The sequence below is a fragment of the Cynocephalus volans genome, chromosome X (genome assembly GCF_027409185.1).
Source record: "Cynocephalus volans isolate mCynVol1 chromosome X, mCynVol1.pri, whole genome shotgun sequence".
NCBI lineage: Eukaryota > Metazoa > Chordata > Mammalia > Dermoptera > Cynocephalidae > Cynocephalus > Cynocephalus volans.
This window is the reverse complement of record NC_084478.1, coordinates 142874075-142891498: the sequence shown is the minus strand read 5'-3', so window position 1 is coordinate 142891498 and position 17424 is coordinate 142874075. Positions and strand designations below refer to the sequence as shown.

The 17424-nt window shown below is 35.6% G+C and overlaps 1 protein-coding gene across 1 annotated transcript in view; it reads left to right on the top strand.

Annotated features, from left to right (window-relative positions):
* ZNF280C (zinc finger protein 280C) overlaps positions 1-17424 on the top strand; it is a 44340-nt gene that overhangs the window by 14527 nt on the left and 12389 nt on the right. Inside the window, exons 8-11 of the mRNA XM_063084084.1 lie at positions 1292-1449; positions 2130-2230; positions 3093-3239; positions 14089-14220. Of these exons, the coding sequence (XP_062940154.1) occupies positions 1292-1449; positions 2130-2230; positions 3093-3239; positions 14089-14220 (538 nt within the window). The remainder of the gene's footprint in view (positions 1-1291; positions 1450-2129; positions 2231-3092; positions 3240-14088; positions 14221-17424) is intronic.

Here is a 17424-nt window from a genome sequence, read left to right as displayed (position 1 = left end):
CGAATTAGGGATGATCAGCCATTTACGTATCTATAAATCAAAAATCCAAAACGCCTCTGGTCCCAAGTAGTTCTGATAAAGGATATTCAACCTGTAATTGTAAATGCAAGTAGCTGACCCAGTCTTAAAATTGTTGTTTTGATTGAATAACTTTACTTTGAAATTCAGCAAAAAGCTTGAGTAAACTCTTTGAAATAGTTATGCCCATTTATATTTTACTCTCTGCCACTGAAGGTCATAGTGCCTTCTCACAAGAAACCTTTTAGGGAAGCTGAAATAGCAGAATGTAAAACTGAAAAATGGACAATGCTACAAAAAGCAGTCTGTAAGGAAAAATGAATAGTTTGTGCTAGCAGTTACCAGTATCATTAAATAAAACAAAAGGTTCTTGTAACTATAGGCATTAAAATTGCTATTACATGCATTTAGAAACTAAAACACAAATAAAAATACCAATAATTTGTCTTTTAAGCAGCTGAATCCTGTATATCTTCAGGGCCTTCACAAGGTTTCTCATAACTCCATAGCTGCTTTTGGTGGTAGGATTTCCTTTCTTTAGGTATTTTATTTTTAAATGTAAATAGTATTTCATGCATGAAAAAGAAGCCTGCTATTTTTCTTTACCAAAAAAAAACTTTTTAAAATGTGAAATAATGATGAAGATATAAAGCATATGAGTGATATTTCATATTAACTACATTAATGAATTATTTTGAAAACAAAGATGAAAAAAATATTTAATGAACCACTTAAAGTAAATTATTTAAAGTGTGCACTTTTCTAGAGGGCTTAGAGTTGTTATTTTAGGTCACACAACTGCATTTTAAAAATTTAGGTCCTGGGCCGGCCCCATGGCTCACTCGGGAGAGTGCAGCACTGGTAGCGCCAAGGCCACGGGTTTGGATCCCATATAGGGATGGCCGGTGGGCTCACTGAGCGTGGTGCGGACCACACCGTGCCGAGGGTTGCAACCCCCTTACCGGTAAGTAAGTAAGTAAGTAAATAAATAAATAAATAAATAAATAAATAAATAAATAAATAAATAATTTAGGTCCAGATATAGGGATGGCCGGTGGGCTCACTGGCTGAGCGTGGTGCGGACCACACCGTGCCGAGGGTTGCAACCCCCTTACCGGTAAGTAAGTAAGTAAGTAAGTAAGTAAATAAATAAATAAATAAACAAACAAACAAATAAATAAATAAATAAATAATTTAGGTCCAGATACTTATTTGTGAGATTTTTCTTCGGTTATAAATCTGAATTTTTGCACCTGTTGACAATCATTTATAGGTTTATGAACCACATGAAACACCACTTGGAACATGAGAAACAGGACAGTGAAAGCTGGGAAAACCACACCACCTGCCAGCACTGCTATCGGCAGTATACCACACCCTTCCAGCTGCAGTGCCACATTGAGAGCACACACACACCCCATGGGTTTTCTAGTAAGTAACAATGTTATTGAAGACCTGAATTTTATTGATTTTGATCATCTGAACTATAAGGAAACCTTAAGAATTCTAAGAGAAAAACAAGAATAAGAAACAGATTTAGTAATTTGAGGGCAAAATTGAAAAACAAGTTATAACTTTTATACACTTAAATAAAACTTGTTACTAAAATTGAAGCCTCTCTTGTAAATAATTCATTAGTGGAAACTTCCTTGGCATAACTCAATCATTAGGTATAGGGGACTAAATTAGAGCTCCCAGTTTCAGTGGTTTTAAAATTTGAAATCAATGGCCTTGATTTGTACAATGGTAGTTAAAATTTATAGAGTCTGGGAATAGGACAGCTTAGATTCAGATCCCAGCTCTGCCTCTTAATATAGCTGTGGGATCTCAGACAAGTTTACTTACACTTTCTCTGCTTCTGGTTCCTTGTCTGAAAAAATGAGGATAAAAAGAGCAGGACCTCCCTCAGGGATGTTATAAGAATTAAATAAGCCAGTATAAGTGATGTCATTAGACCAACGTTACAGAGTTAACAGCTATGGAATTGTCAGAACTACCATCACTATTACTACTACTACCATTACTATTATTACTTGCTGTTGTTATAAATGTACAAAGTAAATATTTTTTTATATACTTCCTTAAAGTGGTATGTTTTTTTCTACTTTCAGCTATTTGCAAAATTTGTGAATTATCATTTTCAACAGAGCGTGTTCTTTTACAACATATGAAGGACACTCATAAACCTGGTGAAATGCCATATGTTTGCCAGGTACACACATTTTATTTAGGTGTCTGTTTAATTTTCATGTGCTATGAGTTAGTATTGTTCTTTTGATTTTTTTAACCATTTAAATAAAAATAGTTACTGTACTAAAATTGAAGACCTTCTTCATTAGTGGAAACTCCCTTGGTTTAACTCATGCATTGTATGTGGGCATGGTGGACTAGATTTTACCTGCAGGCCATAGTTTGGTGACCTCTATACTAGATAAAGAAACACCCTAGTGGAGAAACAAACATATGGGCTCCTCAAATAGGGAAGAAAATAGACATGCCAAGGAAATAGGAAACACTCTTTGTTATAGAGAACCCAATTAAATCCTTTGGGACTAGTGATTTTTCAGAATTTGAAGTGACTCCCAGTAACAAGAAAGCAAGATGAAGGTAAATTTCCACTGGTATGGCCTGGATGCTATTTAAAATTTAAAGAGAGTACTCTGTTTTATATAGTAGGAGAAACTTTACAGAACAAGAGGTGTCAAGAGCTTGAAAATTCAAGTCAAGGTAGGGGATGATAGATCTGAAAAGAAGAATGGAGTCTAGCTATATTTTGGAATATATCCCTAAATTTGGGAGGATAACTTTTCTGTTTCAAAGATTGTCTTTACACCAAGGTCATGGGTTTGGATCCCCTTACTGGGTACCGGCCAGCTACCAAAAAAAAAAAAAAAAAAAAAAAAAGGACTATCTTTATTACTTGCAGTAATGAAATTCTTGGTTGTATAGACAGTAGAGCTGGAGTAGTTGTACATAATGTTCTTCTAAACAAATGACCTGCCATTGATTGCTACTTCGATTGTATTGCATATAAGTTATAAAATTTCAAATTAACTAAACCTTTATGTTTCTAGGTTTGCCAGTTTAGATCATCAGCCTTTTCTGATGTAGAAGTTCATTTTAGAGCATTCCATGAAAACACTAAGAACTTGCTATGTCCGTTTTGCCTCAAAGTTAGCAGAATGGCAACCCCCTACATGAATCATTACATGAAGCATCAGGTGAGATTTAGCAGTTCTTATTCGTGCATGTTGTCTTTGTGAAAAGATATAAATATCTATAGATGTTGATATAGATAAAGACTTAGAACATTGGTTAGATTTGTTCTGGATGGACAGCAAAGTTGTTCCAAGTGGCACAATTAATTTACAGTTCATGCTCAATTACTTGTGAAACCTCCACTTCTTTTCCTTGCCTGCTTTCTGATGATGCTGAGGGTCATAAATAGCAAAAGTTCTGGAAGATAGCTAGAAATAGAAACCCCAGAGTGGAGTAAAAAAGGGAAGATGAGTGAAATATTTAGGTTGGATATTTTACAGTCTAAGAATGGTGGGAATGGGATGATTTTGAAGGTGATCACCAAGAGTCGGAAAAAGGATAAGTTTGAACTGAGGAAGATAAGATTGAGGACTCATAACCTTCTGTTTTCCTCTTTCCCTTCAAGCCTTATTTTCACTCTCTAACCCACTTTTTTTTTAAAAGATGACTGGTAAGGGGATCTCAACCCTTGGCTTGGTGTCGTCAGCAGCACGCTCAGCCAGTGAACTAACCGGCTATCCCTATATAGGATCCGAACCCGTGGCCTTGGTGTTATCAGCACCGTACTCTCCCTAGTGAGCCACGGACCAGCCCTCTAGCCCACTTTTTACTGTGAGAAGACATATGGTTGTCATCAGTGACCCAGAGTGGTCTTTTGTAGCAGCGAGTAACAAAGGAAACAGCAATGACACTTATCACCAGATACGTGAACTATGCCAGAGAATTATAGTTAGGTTATAACTTGTTTGCTGCATGACTTTTGCCAGTTCTGCTATGTAATTTTTGGGATACCAGTATTAGTGCTTACACCTTTGCCTTGAATTCTGATTTTATGCTTACTGATTCTTTTCCTGAAACTATTAGACCATCCTTTGTGCTTTGATGAAACAGTGAATCTATTCTTGAGTGTTTGGACTAGCAGCAGTGCCTTTGCCAAAATCAGAAGTCAGTGGATTTACTGAATCTGAATCAAGTTTTGCCTTCTCTGATCAGCTCATTACATTTTCTTACTATGGATTAAATTGTCATGGCCAATTTATTTAGCACTGGTGCTAACATGGCTTTTGGTTCCAGTCATTAAATAATCATGAAATGAACTTGTAGTTGTTAATTGGAAAAAACCATAAAAGTAGAATTTCCAAATACATTCAAGATCACCTATGTTATGATTGGAATGGTACCAACATACTTATTTTTTGTCCTGGTAGGCCACCTCATATTTAAGAATATTTTAAATTCTTAAATTTAAAGTTCTTAAATTTTGCCACCTCTGGCAAAATCTTTCTAGGGTTTCCTCAACAGTGTTCTATCAGATGTTAATAGATGTTCCCCTCTAAAATTGTTCCTTGTGAAAGAAATTTGGTAAATGGCTGTATTTACAAAATTAATGGGGGTTTTTGTTTGTTTTTAGAAACAAGACTTTTCAGAGTTTTTAATATGCTAATAGATATTATAAATTTCCAAGAATGGAACATAGTATATAATGTTCCCCAAACTTATTTGACCATTGAACCCTTTATATGCATAGTACCATTAGCATTTCTTGAGAAATCTCTGTTCTTGAGGGCTCTACCTTCATTACCTAATTACCTTCCAAAGACCGCACATCCTTATACCATCACTTTGAGAGTTAGGATTTCAACATATGAATTGGGTGGGGTGGAGGAGACAAAAACATTCAGTCCATTGCAGATGCTCAATTTTTTTGGTCATTTTGGAGTACCTAAGAGGTAAGCAATCAGCAGTAAAGAGGAAAGAATCTATTGACAAGAAGGATCATCAGGCATCCCTCAAGGTATTTGCAGTTTGCATTATTATTCACAAAAGACTCAAAAATCCAGAGCTGAGCAGGATTATAAGCTTGTAATGAAATGACATTACTAGTGCAATTAGTGCAATTCTTATTAAGAATTGTTAAATCTATGGTTCATTTTATTTTTGAAGACTTTGGTTACAACTTTTTCCTAAAAAGAATATATTTTCATGTATTGAGTGATTTTAGAGCTAGAAAATCAGGTTGTACAACTTTTAAGGGAGATTCCAGATGTGTTAAATATCCTCATTAGCTCTTTAATAATAACAATAAGCAGTTAACTTATACTAATCACTTGTCATATGACAGCCACTGGTGCTTTTATGTGCACTATCTTGTTTAATCCTCACAACCACCCTGTGAAGCAGGTATATGATTGTGTCCATATTGTAGATGAAGAAACAAAGCTTTATAGCGAGTAAGTAACTTACCCAGTGTCATATTCTCTAATAAATGGCACAGCCAAAAATTGACTTAGAGCCCAAGCTTTTACCACAGATTCATATTTCACACTGACATTAAATCTAAAGGCAGAAAGTACAGTCAGAATTATCCTTGAAAAATCCCTCAAATCACCCCAAAAATATAGTGTTTGTCAAAAAGTTCAACACAGACAACTTTTTCTCTACCCTTGGAACAAATCCTGTTTATTTGGTTGAGCATTATGTTATTAAAAAAATGTATTGGATCATCATTGTCCTTAGCACATTGGAAGCATACATGCATGAGAGAGATGTGCAAGATTTGAGTCCAGTTAAGGGAATAGTATATTAATGTCTGTTATCTCAGGGCTCTGGGCAAATGTTCGTTGAATGGAATGGCAGACATTTTGAACTAAATTGTGCCTGCTGCCCATGTGTACTCACTTTAAGTCTCTTGTTGTCTGCCTCACTACTTACTTAATAAATACTTATTGAGTGCCTAGTATGAATATATGCCAGGGACTGTTTTAGGTATTGGGGATCTATATATAGACATGAGCAAAGCAAAGCTTGTGCCCTCTGGAATTTGCATTATGGTGGAGAAAAATAACGTGTGTGCGTGTGCGTCTGATGTCTGAATGTATACATATGCAGCTGGTGGTAAGTATCATGGAAAGAAAATACAAGTGGGTAGGGAGTGCTAGGGCTTAGGTGAAGGAGTGGTTTCTCTTTTTTATATAGGGTGGTCAAAGAGTGCTTCTCCAAAGGGAATAAGGGAGTGATTCATATGGCTATCTGGGAGAGAATGTTCCAGGCGGAGGAAACAGTAAGTAGGCAGTGAGATGAGTATGTACCTAGGACGTTCAGGTAACAGCAAGGAGGCTAGTATGACTGGAGCACCGTAAACAAGCAGGAGGAAGAGTAGTAAGAGATGAGGTTGTAGGAACAGAATGCAAGCCAGATCGTGTAGGGCCTTGAAAGCCAGAGTCAGGATTCTGGAGTGTTATGGAAAGCCATTGGAGGGTTTAAGCATGTGAAAGATCTGTGGCATTTTAAGATCTGACAGCTATGGGAAGGATAGACTGTAGTGGGAGAAAGGGTGGAAATGAGGAGAAGATACACTATTGGAAGAATCCATGTGAGTGGCTTAGACTAGTATGGTAGCAGTGGTTGGAGATAATGAGAAGTGAAAAGATTATAAATGACTTTTTAAGGTGTTGACAGATTTTATTAATGGGTTGAATGTAGGGTGTAAGAGAAAGAGAAGAGTTAAGAGTGACCATGGTTTTTGTTTGTTTGTTTGTTTGTTTTGGTTTTTTTTGTCCTGTGCAGCTGCAAAAATGGAGTTCCCATATACTAACATATTGAGAAGACTAGGGAAGGACCAGATTTTGTGCCACCCCCCTTCCCCTATAAGATGGGTAGGAGGGAATCTAGAATTCAGATTTGTTCCTGTTGATTTGAAATGCCTATTAGACATCAAGTAGAGATGTCAAGTAGACAGTTGGAAGGATGCTATTTAAAGCCATGAAACCGAATGAGGTATCAGTAGAGGTAGAGGAAAGATTTCTGGGAACTGCACTCTGGGGAACTTTGTGTGTGCCCTGTTATCTTGCTATCTGTTTCTTGACTGAGTTTTTCCCTTTTCCCTCTCTCTCTTGAGCACATATAGGTGAACCTTTTAATGTTGACTGTACTTATGATATGATCAAATGCACCACACTTCTAAAACAGTCTGAAGATGAAACTGAACTAGTAATACACACACATTGTATTTATGAGGGGTCTTCAAAAATTTATGGAAAGATTCGTATTGTCTTTTAACTCCATTTTTCCACAGACTTTTTGAATCACTGTCATATACGTTGTTTTGAACTTTTAAAGAACTTTTATTCATCAGATGCCTGCTATGCACCAGTAACTACGCTAGGCACTTTCATATACATTACCTCATTTGGTATTCCTAAATGATTGTGTTTTTTGTTGTTGTTGTTTGGGGGTTTTTTTGTTTGTTTGTTTGTTTCTAAAAAGCATATTATTTTATTATATTACAGGTGCTTATTTGCTCTTTATGCGCCTTTTTCTAAACTAAAGTACCTTCATTCTCTTCCCACTGCTACAGGAAGCTTTCTCTTTGCTATTACTATTTTTTTTATTGGTTATGAATATTCATGAGATATAAAGATGATTGTCACCCCTCGTACCCAAGATGTGAAGGCCAGAATCATACTGGCAGCGTACACATTACCACAAATTGCATTTTTACCCCATGTCCCCTACCCAATTATCTCCAACCTCCCTCCTGCTTCCCTCCCCCAACACCGCTTTGTAGCCCAAGGAATCTCCCTCTGCAAGTCCAATGCACTACTGTGGTCTTTCTTTTCTTCCTTCTTTCTCTCTTAGCTCCCACGTATGAATGAGTACACGTGGCGTTTATCCCTCTATACTTTGCTTATTTCACTCAACATAATTTCTCCAGGCTCATCCATGTTATTGCAAATGGGAGAATTTCATTCTTTTTTATGGCAGCGTAGTAGTCCATGGTGTATATATACCACAGTTTCCTTATCCAGTCATCCATCGATGAACATTTAGGGTGGTTCCATATTTTGGCTATTGTAAACAGAGCTGCAGTGAACATGGAGTGCAGGTATCCCTTCAACATGATGATTTCCATTCCTCTGAGAATATACCCAGAAGGGGATTGCTGGATTGTATGGAAGACCTATCTGTAATTGTTTGAGAAACCTCCATACCATTTTCCATAGTGGTCGTATTAATTTACAGTCCCACCAACAGTGTAGGAGTGTTCCCTTCTCTCTACACCCTAGCCAGCATTTGTTATTCACCTTCTTTTTGATTATAGCCAGTCTAACTGGGGTGAGGTGGTATCTCACTGTAGCTTTAATTTGCATTTACCTGATGACTAGTGATGTTGAGCATTTTTTCATGTACCTGTTGGCCATGTGTATGTCTTCTTTTGAAAAATGTCTGTTCAGCTCCTTTGCCCATTTTTTAATTGGTTTATTAGTTTTTTTATTGTATAATTGCTTGAGTTCCTTGTATATTATGGATATTAATCCCTTGTCAGATGCATAGTTAGCAAAAATTCTCTCCCACTCTGTAGGTTGTCATTTCACTCTGTTGATTGTTTCCTTTGCTGTGCAGAAGCTTTTTAGTTAGATATAGTCCCATTTGTTTATATTTTCTTTTGCTGCTTGTGCTTTTGGGCTCATGTTCATAAAGTCAGTGCCCAGACCTAGTTGCAGAAGTGATTCACCTATATTTTCCCTTAGTAATTTCATAGTTTCAGGTCTTATACTTAAGTCTTCAATCGATTTTGAGTTGATTTTAGTTTATGGTGAGAGGTTGCATATCTAGTTTCGTTCTTCTTGCATATGGATATCCAGTTTTCCCAGCACCACTTGTTGAAGAGGAGGCTTTTCCCCAGTGTAGATTTTTGTTACCTTTGTCCAGTATCAGATGGCTGTAAGCCTGAGGGGTGATTTCTGGGTTCTCAATTCTGCTCCACTGGTGTGAATGTTTATTTTTATACCAGTACCATGCTGTTTTGGTTACATTAGCTTTGTAGTATAATTTGAAGTCAGGTAGTGTTATGCCTCCAGCTTTATTTTTTTTGCTCAGACTTGCTTTGGCTATTTGGGGTCTTTTGTTGTTCCATATGAAATGTAAGATTGTTTTTTTCCATTTCTGTGAAGAATATCATTGGTATTTTGATGAGGATTGCTTGAATCTGTAGATCACTTTGGGTAGTATAGACATTTTCACAATGTTAATTCTTCCAATCCAAGCGCATGGAATATCTTCCCATCTTTTTGTGTCTTCTTTAATTTCTTTCAGATGTGGTTTGTAGTTCTCATTGTAGAGATCTTTCACCTCCTTGGTTAAACTGATCCCTAGGTATTTTATTTTTTTCATAACAATTGTAAATGGGCTTACTTTCTTTATTTCTCTTTCTGTTAGTTCATTATTTGAGTATATAAATGCAACTGATTTGGGGGCATTTATTTTGTATCCTGCAATGTTACTGAAGTAATTAACCAGCTCTAGGAGTTTTTTGATAGAGTCTTAGGTTTATATATATATAGTATCATGTCATCTGCAAATAGAGAAATTTGTCTTTGTCTTTTCCTATCTGGATTCCCTTTATTTCTTCCTCTTGCCTGATTACTCTGGCTAGTACCTCCAGTACTATGTTAAATAGAAGTGGTGAGAGTAGGCATCCTTGTCTTGTTCCTGTTCTTAAGGGAAAAGCCTTCAGTTTTTCCCCACTCAGAATGATACTGGCGGTGGGCTTGTCATAAATGGCTTTTATTGTGTTTGAGATACTTTCCTTCTATACCTAATTTGTTGAGAGTCTTTATCATGAAGGGATGTTGAATTTTGTCAAATGTTTTTCAGCATCTATTGAAATAATCATATGGTCTTTGTCCTTGAGTTTGTTGACACATTTATTGTCTTCTGTATGTTGAACCATCCTTGCATCCCTGGGATGAATCCTACTTGATCATAGTGTATAATTTTTTTAATGTGTTGCTGTATTCTGATTACTAATATTTTGTTGAAGATTTTTGCATCTATGTTCATCAAGGATATTGGCCTGTAATCTTCCTTTTTTGTTGTATCTTTATCTGGTTTTGGTATCAGGGTTATGTTGGCCTCATAGAATGAGTTTGGGAGAGTAGCTTCTGTTTCAATTTTTTGGAATAGTTTGAGAATTGGTATTAATTCCTCTTTAAAAGTTTGATAGACTTCAGCTGTAAAGCCATCCAAACCCAGACTTCTCTTTGTTGGAAGATTACTGATTACCTCTTCAATCTGTTGCTTGTTATTGGTCTATTCAGATTTTCTATCTCTTCTTGGTTCAGTCTGGGTAGTTTGTGTGTGTCTAGAAACTTATCCATATCTTCCAAATTTTTATATATGTTGTCATACAGTTATTTATAATAATCTCTAATGATTCTTCATATTTCTGTGGTATCAGTTGTAATTTGTCCCTTTTCATTTCTGATTTTTGTTATTTGGGTCTTCCGTCTTTTTGTTGTTGTTGTTAACCTAGCTAATGGTTTGTCTATTTTATTTATCTTCTCAAAAAACTAACTTTTTGTTTTGCTGATCTTTTCTATTGTTTTGGAGTCTCTATTTCATTTACTTCTACTCTGATCTTAATTATTTCTTTCTGTCTACTACCTTCAGGTGTGAATTGTTTTTCAAGATCTTGAGGTATAGTGTTAAGTCGTTTATTTGAAGTCTTTCCATTCTTTTGATGTAAGTATTTATTGCAATAAATTTGCCTCTCAGTACTGCTTTTGCAGTATCCCACAGGTTTTGGTATGATGTATGTTTATTTTCATTAGTTTCAAGAAATTTATTGATTTCCTGTTTAATTTCTTCTTGGACCCATAGGTTGTTCAGGAGCCTATTATTTAGTTTCCATGTATTTGTATAGTTCCCAGAGTTTTGCTTATTATTAATTTCCAATTTTAGTCCATTGTGGTCTGAAAAGATACTTGGAATGATTTCAGTTTTTAAAAATTTGCTGAGACTAGATTTGTGACCTCATATGTGGTCTATCCTGGAGACTGTTCCTTGAGCTGATGAGAAGAAAGTATATTTTTTAGTTGTTGGGTGAAATGTTCTGTATATTTATCTGCCAGGTCCAGTTGGTCTAAGGTATAGATTAAATCCTGTGTCTCTTTGTTGACTTGTTGCCTGGAAGATCTGTCCCGTGCTGAGAGAGGGGTGTTCAGATCACCCACTATTAACATATCAGGGTCTCTTTCTTTCTTTAGGTCTAAGAGTGTTTGCTTTATGTATCTGGGTGCTCCAGTATTGGGTGAATATATATTTATGATTGTTATGTCTTCTAGCTATTTAGATCCTTTTATCATTATATAGTGACCTTCTTTGTCTCTTTTTATGTTTTTTGATTTAAAGTCTATTTTGTCCGATAAGAATAGCTACTCCTGCTCGTTTTTGGTTTCCATTTGCCTGGTATATCTTTTTCCATCCCTTCACTTTTAGTCTGTGTGTGTCTCTACAGGTGAGGTGGGTCTCTTGAAGACAGTATATATACTTGGGTCTAGCTTTTTTTTTTTTTTTTTTTTTTTTTTTTTTTTTTTTTTGTCTTTTTGTCTTTTTGTGACCGGTAAGGGGATCGCAACCCTTGGTGTGGTTTCGCCCGCACCGCGCTCAGCCAGTGAGCACACCGGCCATTCCTATATAGGATCCGAACCCATGGCGGGAGCGCCGCTCTCTCCCGAGTGCGCCACGGGGCCGGCCCTGGGTCTAGCTTTTTAACAGTGAGTTTTGCTCTTTCTTGTGTATTTGTGATAGTGGTCATCATTATTCATATACTCCCTTGAGAATTTCTTACAGGGCCGGTCGTGTGGTGGTGAACTCCCACAACTTTTGTTTGGGAAATACACTATTTCTCCCTCATTTCTGAAGGAGACCCGTGGTGAGTAAGGAATTTGGGGCTGGCAATTTTTTTCTTTTAGTATTTTGAATGTATCATTCCACTTTCTTCTGGCCTGTAGGGTTTCAGTTGAGAAGTCTGCTGTTAGTCTGATGGGGGTTCCCCTATAAGTGACTTGGCGCTTTTCTCTTGCTGCTTTTAGAATTCTCTTTGTCTTTGAGCTTTGCAAATTTAACTATAATGTGTCTTGGGGAGGATCTTTTTGGATTGAATCTGTTTGGGGACCTTTGAGCTTCCTGGATCTGAAGGTCTATATCTCTCTCTACACCTGGGAAGTTTTCTGTTACTATTTCCTTGAATAGGTTTTTAATACCTTTTCCTTTCTCCTTCCCTTCTGGAATACCCCAAATTCAGATGTTAGAACACTTGAGATTGTCTGCTATCTCTCTCAGATTTTCCTCATTATTTTAAATTCTTTTTTCCTTTTTTTTTTTTTGTCTGCCTGAGTTATTTCAAAAAGACCATCTTTAAGATCTGAAATTCTTTCTTCTGCTTGCTCTACCCTGCTGCTCAAGCTCTCAGTTGTGTTTTTTATTTCATTGAGTGAGTCATTTCTAGAAGTTCTGCTGCACTATTTTTTAAGGTATTAATCTCTTTGTAGATTTCCTCCTTCATAATCTGGATATTTTTTCCTGTTTCATTGTGTTCTCTAATTCAGTCTTTTATTTCTTCAAGTTTTCTTAAGATCATTGCTCGAAATTCTTTTTCAGACATTTCAAGGATTCCCTGTTCCGTGGAGTCTGACATTTGATCATTACTGTATTTTTTCGGTGGTGTCATTTCTTCTTGTTTATTTGTAGATCTAGTATTTTTTCGTTGACATTTGGTCATTTGGTAGAGGGTTTGCTTCTTCTGTTACACTGAGGTTAGCTGTGGAGTGGCCTTGACTGCTACTGTGGTGGGAAATTGTCTTTGCTTGACAGTAGGTGTGGTGGTGGTTATGTTAAACACCTTGGGACCTGTTCCAGAATCTGTGGTTGTAGAATGAGACCCCAGCACCATGCAGGTCTCCTGGGCTCACCTCAGCGGGTCGGGCCATGGGGGCTGGCACTCCCTTCCGGGTAAATGATTATGTTTTATGTGGAAATAATGTGCTGGTGAAGCTTCAGCTTTAGAGAAAACATTCTTTAGTATTTGTATGTTGTTCCAAATTTATATATAAATATAATTTTTTTAAATTAATGAGAGCATATACATGAAGATTTCAATTGATAATATATAGTAGAGAAGACACTACCCAGCTATGGGAAAGCAACTTAAATTTCTCTCGGGTCCTATTTTCCGTTGGTAAAATAATAATAGGACTAGGTTTGAGGAGGGACTCAGTCAATTGGTTCTCAAACAATAGATTGGGATCAGTTTTCATTTATGCTTCTATACCTATGCTGTCCAATATCATAGCCAGTAGCTTCACGTGTCTATTTAAATTTAAACTAATTAAAATTAAATAAAATGAGAAAATCATCTTCTCAGTTGCACTTGCCATATTTCGAGGTCTCGGTAACCACATATGGCTACTGGATACCATCTTGGACATTGCAGCTATAGAACATGATCATCATTGCAGAAAGTTCTGTTGGACAGCACTGCTTCATACAACAATTTCTGTAGCATAACTTTCTTGGCAGTGTCTGGTTAGATCTGTTTTTAGAAACTTTAATGTATTTTACCAACTTGTGAAACAAATGGAAATAGCAAAACTTAAAAAGAATTTACTGTTTGCAAGGATAAAAATATAACTTGTTTTTACAGTATAATGTGTTTGAACAGTTTATACTTCAAATTTATAATTAAAAGAGCTTTCACACTATAATTGACTTTTCCCATTAGAACCTAATTGATATAATTTTTATATTGGATGCTTATATGGTAATAATAAGTACTTTTAAAACTAAAATTCTAATGCAGTGAGTGCTTTTTAAAAATGAAATAATATTTTGCTATCTGTAGTGGGAGATGGTAAAATACTGGTTTTAAAGTTATTTCAATATTAGAAACAAGAACAATTTCCAGTCCCAGGATTTGTGGTGGTACAAGTTATTATTTCTAATATCAATTATAATATTTTCTGTGAACAGAATAAAGGAATTCATCATTGTACAAAATGCAGACTACAATTTTTGACCTTCAAGGAGAAAGTGGATCACAGTACACAGCATCGTACATTTATAAAGCCTAAAGAACTAGAAGGATTGCCTCCTGGAACAAGAGTGAGTTTTAAATATGTTGAATTTTAACATTTTGTATGAATGATAATAGAAATAAACTCCTGCTTGGTTATCTATTGAATGTAATATTAAAAATTGACTTCTGATTGTTATTAAAACCTTAATTTTAGTTTTCATCATTTTTATGCTTAAAATGAAAATCTAACCATTGTGTTTTGAGTTGATTGACATGTGCTTTGTTGGAGTGGTATTCCTTTGTATCAAGTGCAGCTGGATTGACTACAGACTGAGTCAAGGGGTTGTTTCAATATGCTGATTTTGAGCTATTCCAGTTGGCAGTGTATACATTTTCAGTTGCTAGACTATAAGGTGTTTGAGATCAGGAATTATGTTTAATTTATCTTTGTGTCCCCAGCATCTGTCATAGTGCCTTGAATGACATAGGTTTGTTGAAGTTGGTATTATTGAATCTGTTCTCGGAGAAGCAAGTTCTGCTCCTAGATAGCATTGCTGTTTTTAGTGAGCAGGCACACATCTGACTACAAATTTCCTTTTCCCTGTTTGCCTTATATGCCTGTGTTTTCTCTGACTTCTTTTTACGACTATAAAGTGAGCTTTTGCATATTTGCTCCATTAGAAGGATAGGTAAATCCAAAGCAGAATAATCCCCAAACATTTATATTTGTCTTTGAGTACATACATTTGAATGTGAGTGTGTCTACTATTTGAATTTCCTAAAATAATGTAAAGCAATGCTCTGAACATCTTGAGTGAGAATAACTATCTAGTGTCCTTCCCTACAATCCACTCATTCCACATTGGGACTAGACATGCAGAATACTAATGTAAGCAGTGCAGTCCTTTGTCATATCTTCCCTTACTAAAAATATAGCAATAGTAGTGACAATATTTTAATAACAATGATATTAAGTGTCTTGTAGCACTTTAAAATTAAGCTTTCAATGTACTTTCTCATATGTTCTATTATTTAATTCATGTAGTGATCCAATAAGGTAGGCAAGGCAGGTATTATCCCCATATTATAAATGAGGAGGCTTAGAGAGGATAAATTCCTTACTCAAGGTCATATGTCTAGGAGGAGATACTACTGAAATTTAACTTCAGGTCTTTTGTCTCCTAGTCCAGTGCTTTCATATGATACCAAACCCCGTGTTATTTCATAGGTCTTCATATAGGCTGTTCCTCAAGTTCATTGGGGGAGTTTAGTCAAATAATTAAAGAGAATGTTAGTAGGTGACTGTTTTCCATTATTAACCAATGGATATAATTGAATATTTTCTTTTTCCAAATACTAAGTGATAAATTTTATATTAGTTCCTGATAAAGAAATTCTGAGCATTATTAAAATCTTCATGCTGTATTGATATAATTGATGTAACCTCCACCATAACCTTTGGAAGCAGAAATCCCGCACAATGAGTCCCCAGAAAGAGATCCCATTTAGTGGATGTCTGTTTTACAGTAACCAAAGGGTAATGCAGGCCTTTCTGGAGTTATTTCAGGCTTTAAGATTTAAATTTAACCTAACCTCTATATTTGTGAAGCCTTTTTAGGTATATCAAAGCGTTAAAATAGCCGTGGAATGTGCTCTTTTGATATTCATATAATTTGCACTAACTACTAATTATTCATTAATATATGTGTTAACATATAACTGCTATCAATATAAAACTACAATATAACAGCAAATAAATCGTCAAGGTAAATTTTATTTAATTAATAATTACCATTTAGAATAAATGGAAGACTTATCTGATTGTAGTTTATACTTGCTATTTCCAAAAAATGGTTTTTAACTTTTTGTAACGTAGTGATTTTTTTAACAGCTTTATTGAGATGTAATTCATTAACCGTATAATTCTCCCATTTAAAGTATACAATTGCATGGCTTTTAGCATATTTGCAGAGTTGTACAAACATCACCACAATCAATTTTAGACATTTTCATCACCCCCATAAGAAACCTTGTACCTTTTAGCAGTCACACCCTATTTCCCCTCTATCAGCCCCTTGCAAACTTTGATCTACTTTTGGTCTCTGTGGATTTTTCTACTCTGGACTTTTCATATAAATGGAATCATACAATTTGTGATTTGGGGGGAATGGTTTCCTTCACTTAGCATAATGTTTCCTAGGTTCATCTATGTTGTTGCATGTTTCAGTATTTAATTTCTTATGATGGCTGAATAATATTCTCTTGAATGGATATTCCACATTTTATATATCCATTCATCAGTTGGTAGGCATTTGGGTTGTTTCCTCTTTTGGGCTATGATAAATAATGCTGCTATAATAATGTATGTACAAGTGTTTGTGTGCACATATGTTTGCATTTCTCTTGGGTATATACCTAGGAGTGGAAATGCTGAGTCAATATGGTAATTCTTTAATATTTTGAGAAGCTGCAAAACTGTTTTCCAAAGTGACTGCACCATTGTACATTGGATTCTCATTTCTCTACATCCTTGCCAATACTTATTATTATCTGTCTTTTGTTGTTGTTGTTGTTGTTGTAGTTGTTGGCAGGCCAGTATAGGGAACCAAACCTTTGACCTTGGTGTTACAAGGCTGCGCTTAGCTAACCAACTGACCTAACCGGCCAACCCATATTATCTGTCTTTTTATTGTAGCTATTCTTGCTGGTGTGAAGTGACATCTCATTTGGGGATTTGATTTGCATTTCCCTAATGACTGTTGAGCATCTTTTCATGTGCTCATTGGCCATTCATATATCTTCTTTGAAGAAATGACTATCTTATTTTTTTCTTTGGTTTCTTGTGCTTTTCGTGTCATATTTTATTTATTTATTTATTTATTTATTTATTTTTTTAAATAAAATTATTTTAATGGTAAATAACTTGGAATCATGTGTTACTTCCAGCTGGTCTCCTTTTTCTAAGCTCTGCTTACTTTTTCACCATCTTTTACATTTGTGCCTCGAGTAAAAACACAAACATACCTTTTTTGCCCCATTTTCAGCTTTGGTCCCCCATGTCCCTAAACTTCTTTTTCAAGCTGTATTGTACTGTGTTTCTTACATTTATGGTATAGTTTTATATCTTCATATTTTTGCTCATACTCTTTATTGTATCTAAAATAGTCTTCCTTTCCATTTTACTCATCCTTTAATGCCCAGCTCAAATGTCAGCATTACTCTGAAACGAGGTAACCTTCCCTTTTCTCCCCTACTCCACCTTTTCAAAATTAATTGGTTTCTTCTTTTTA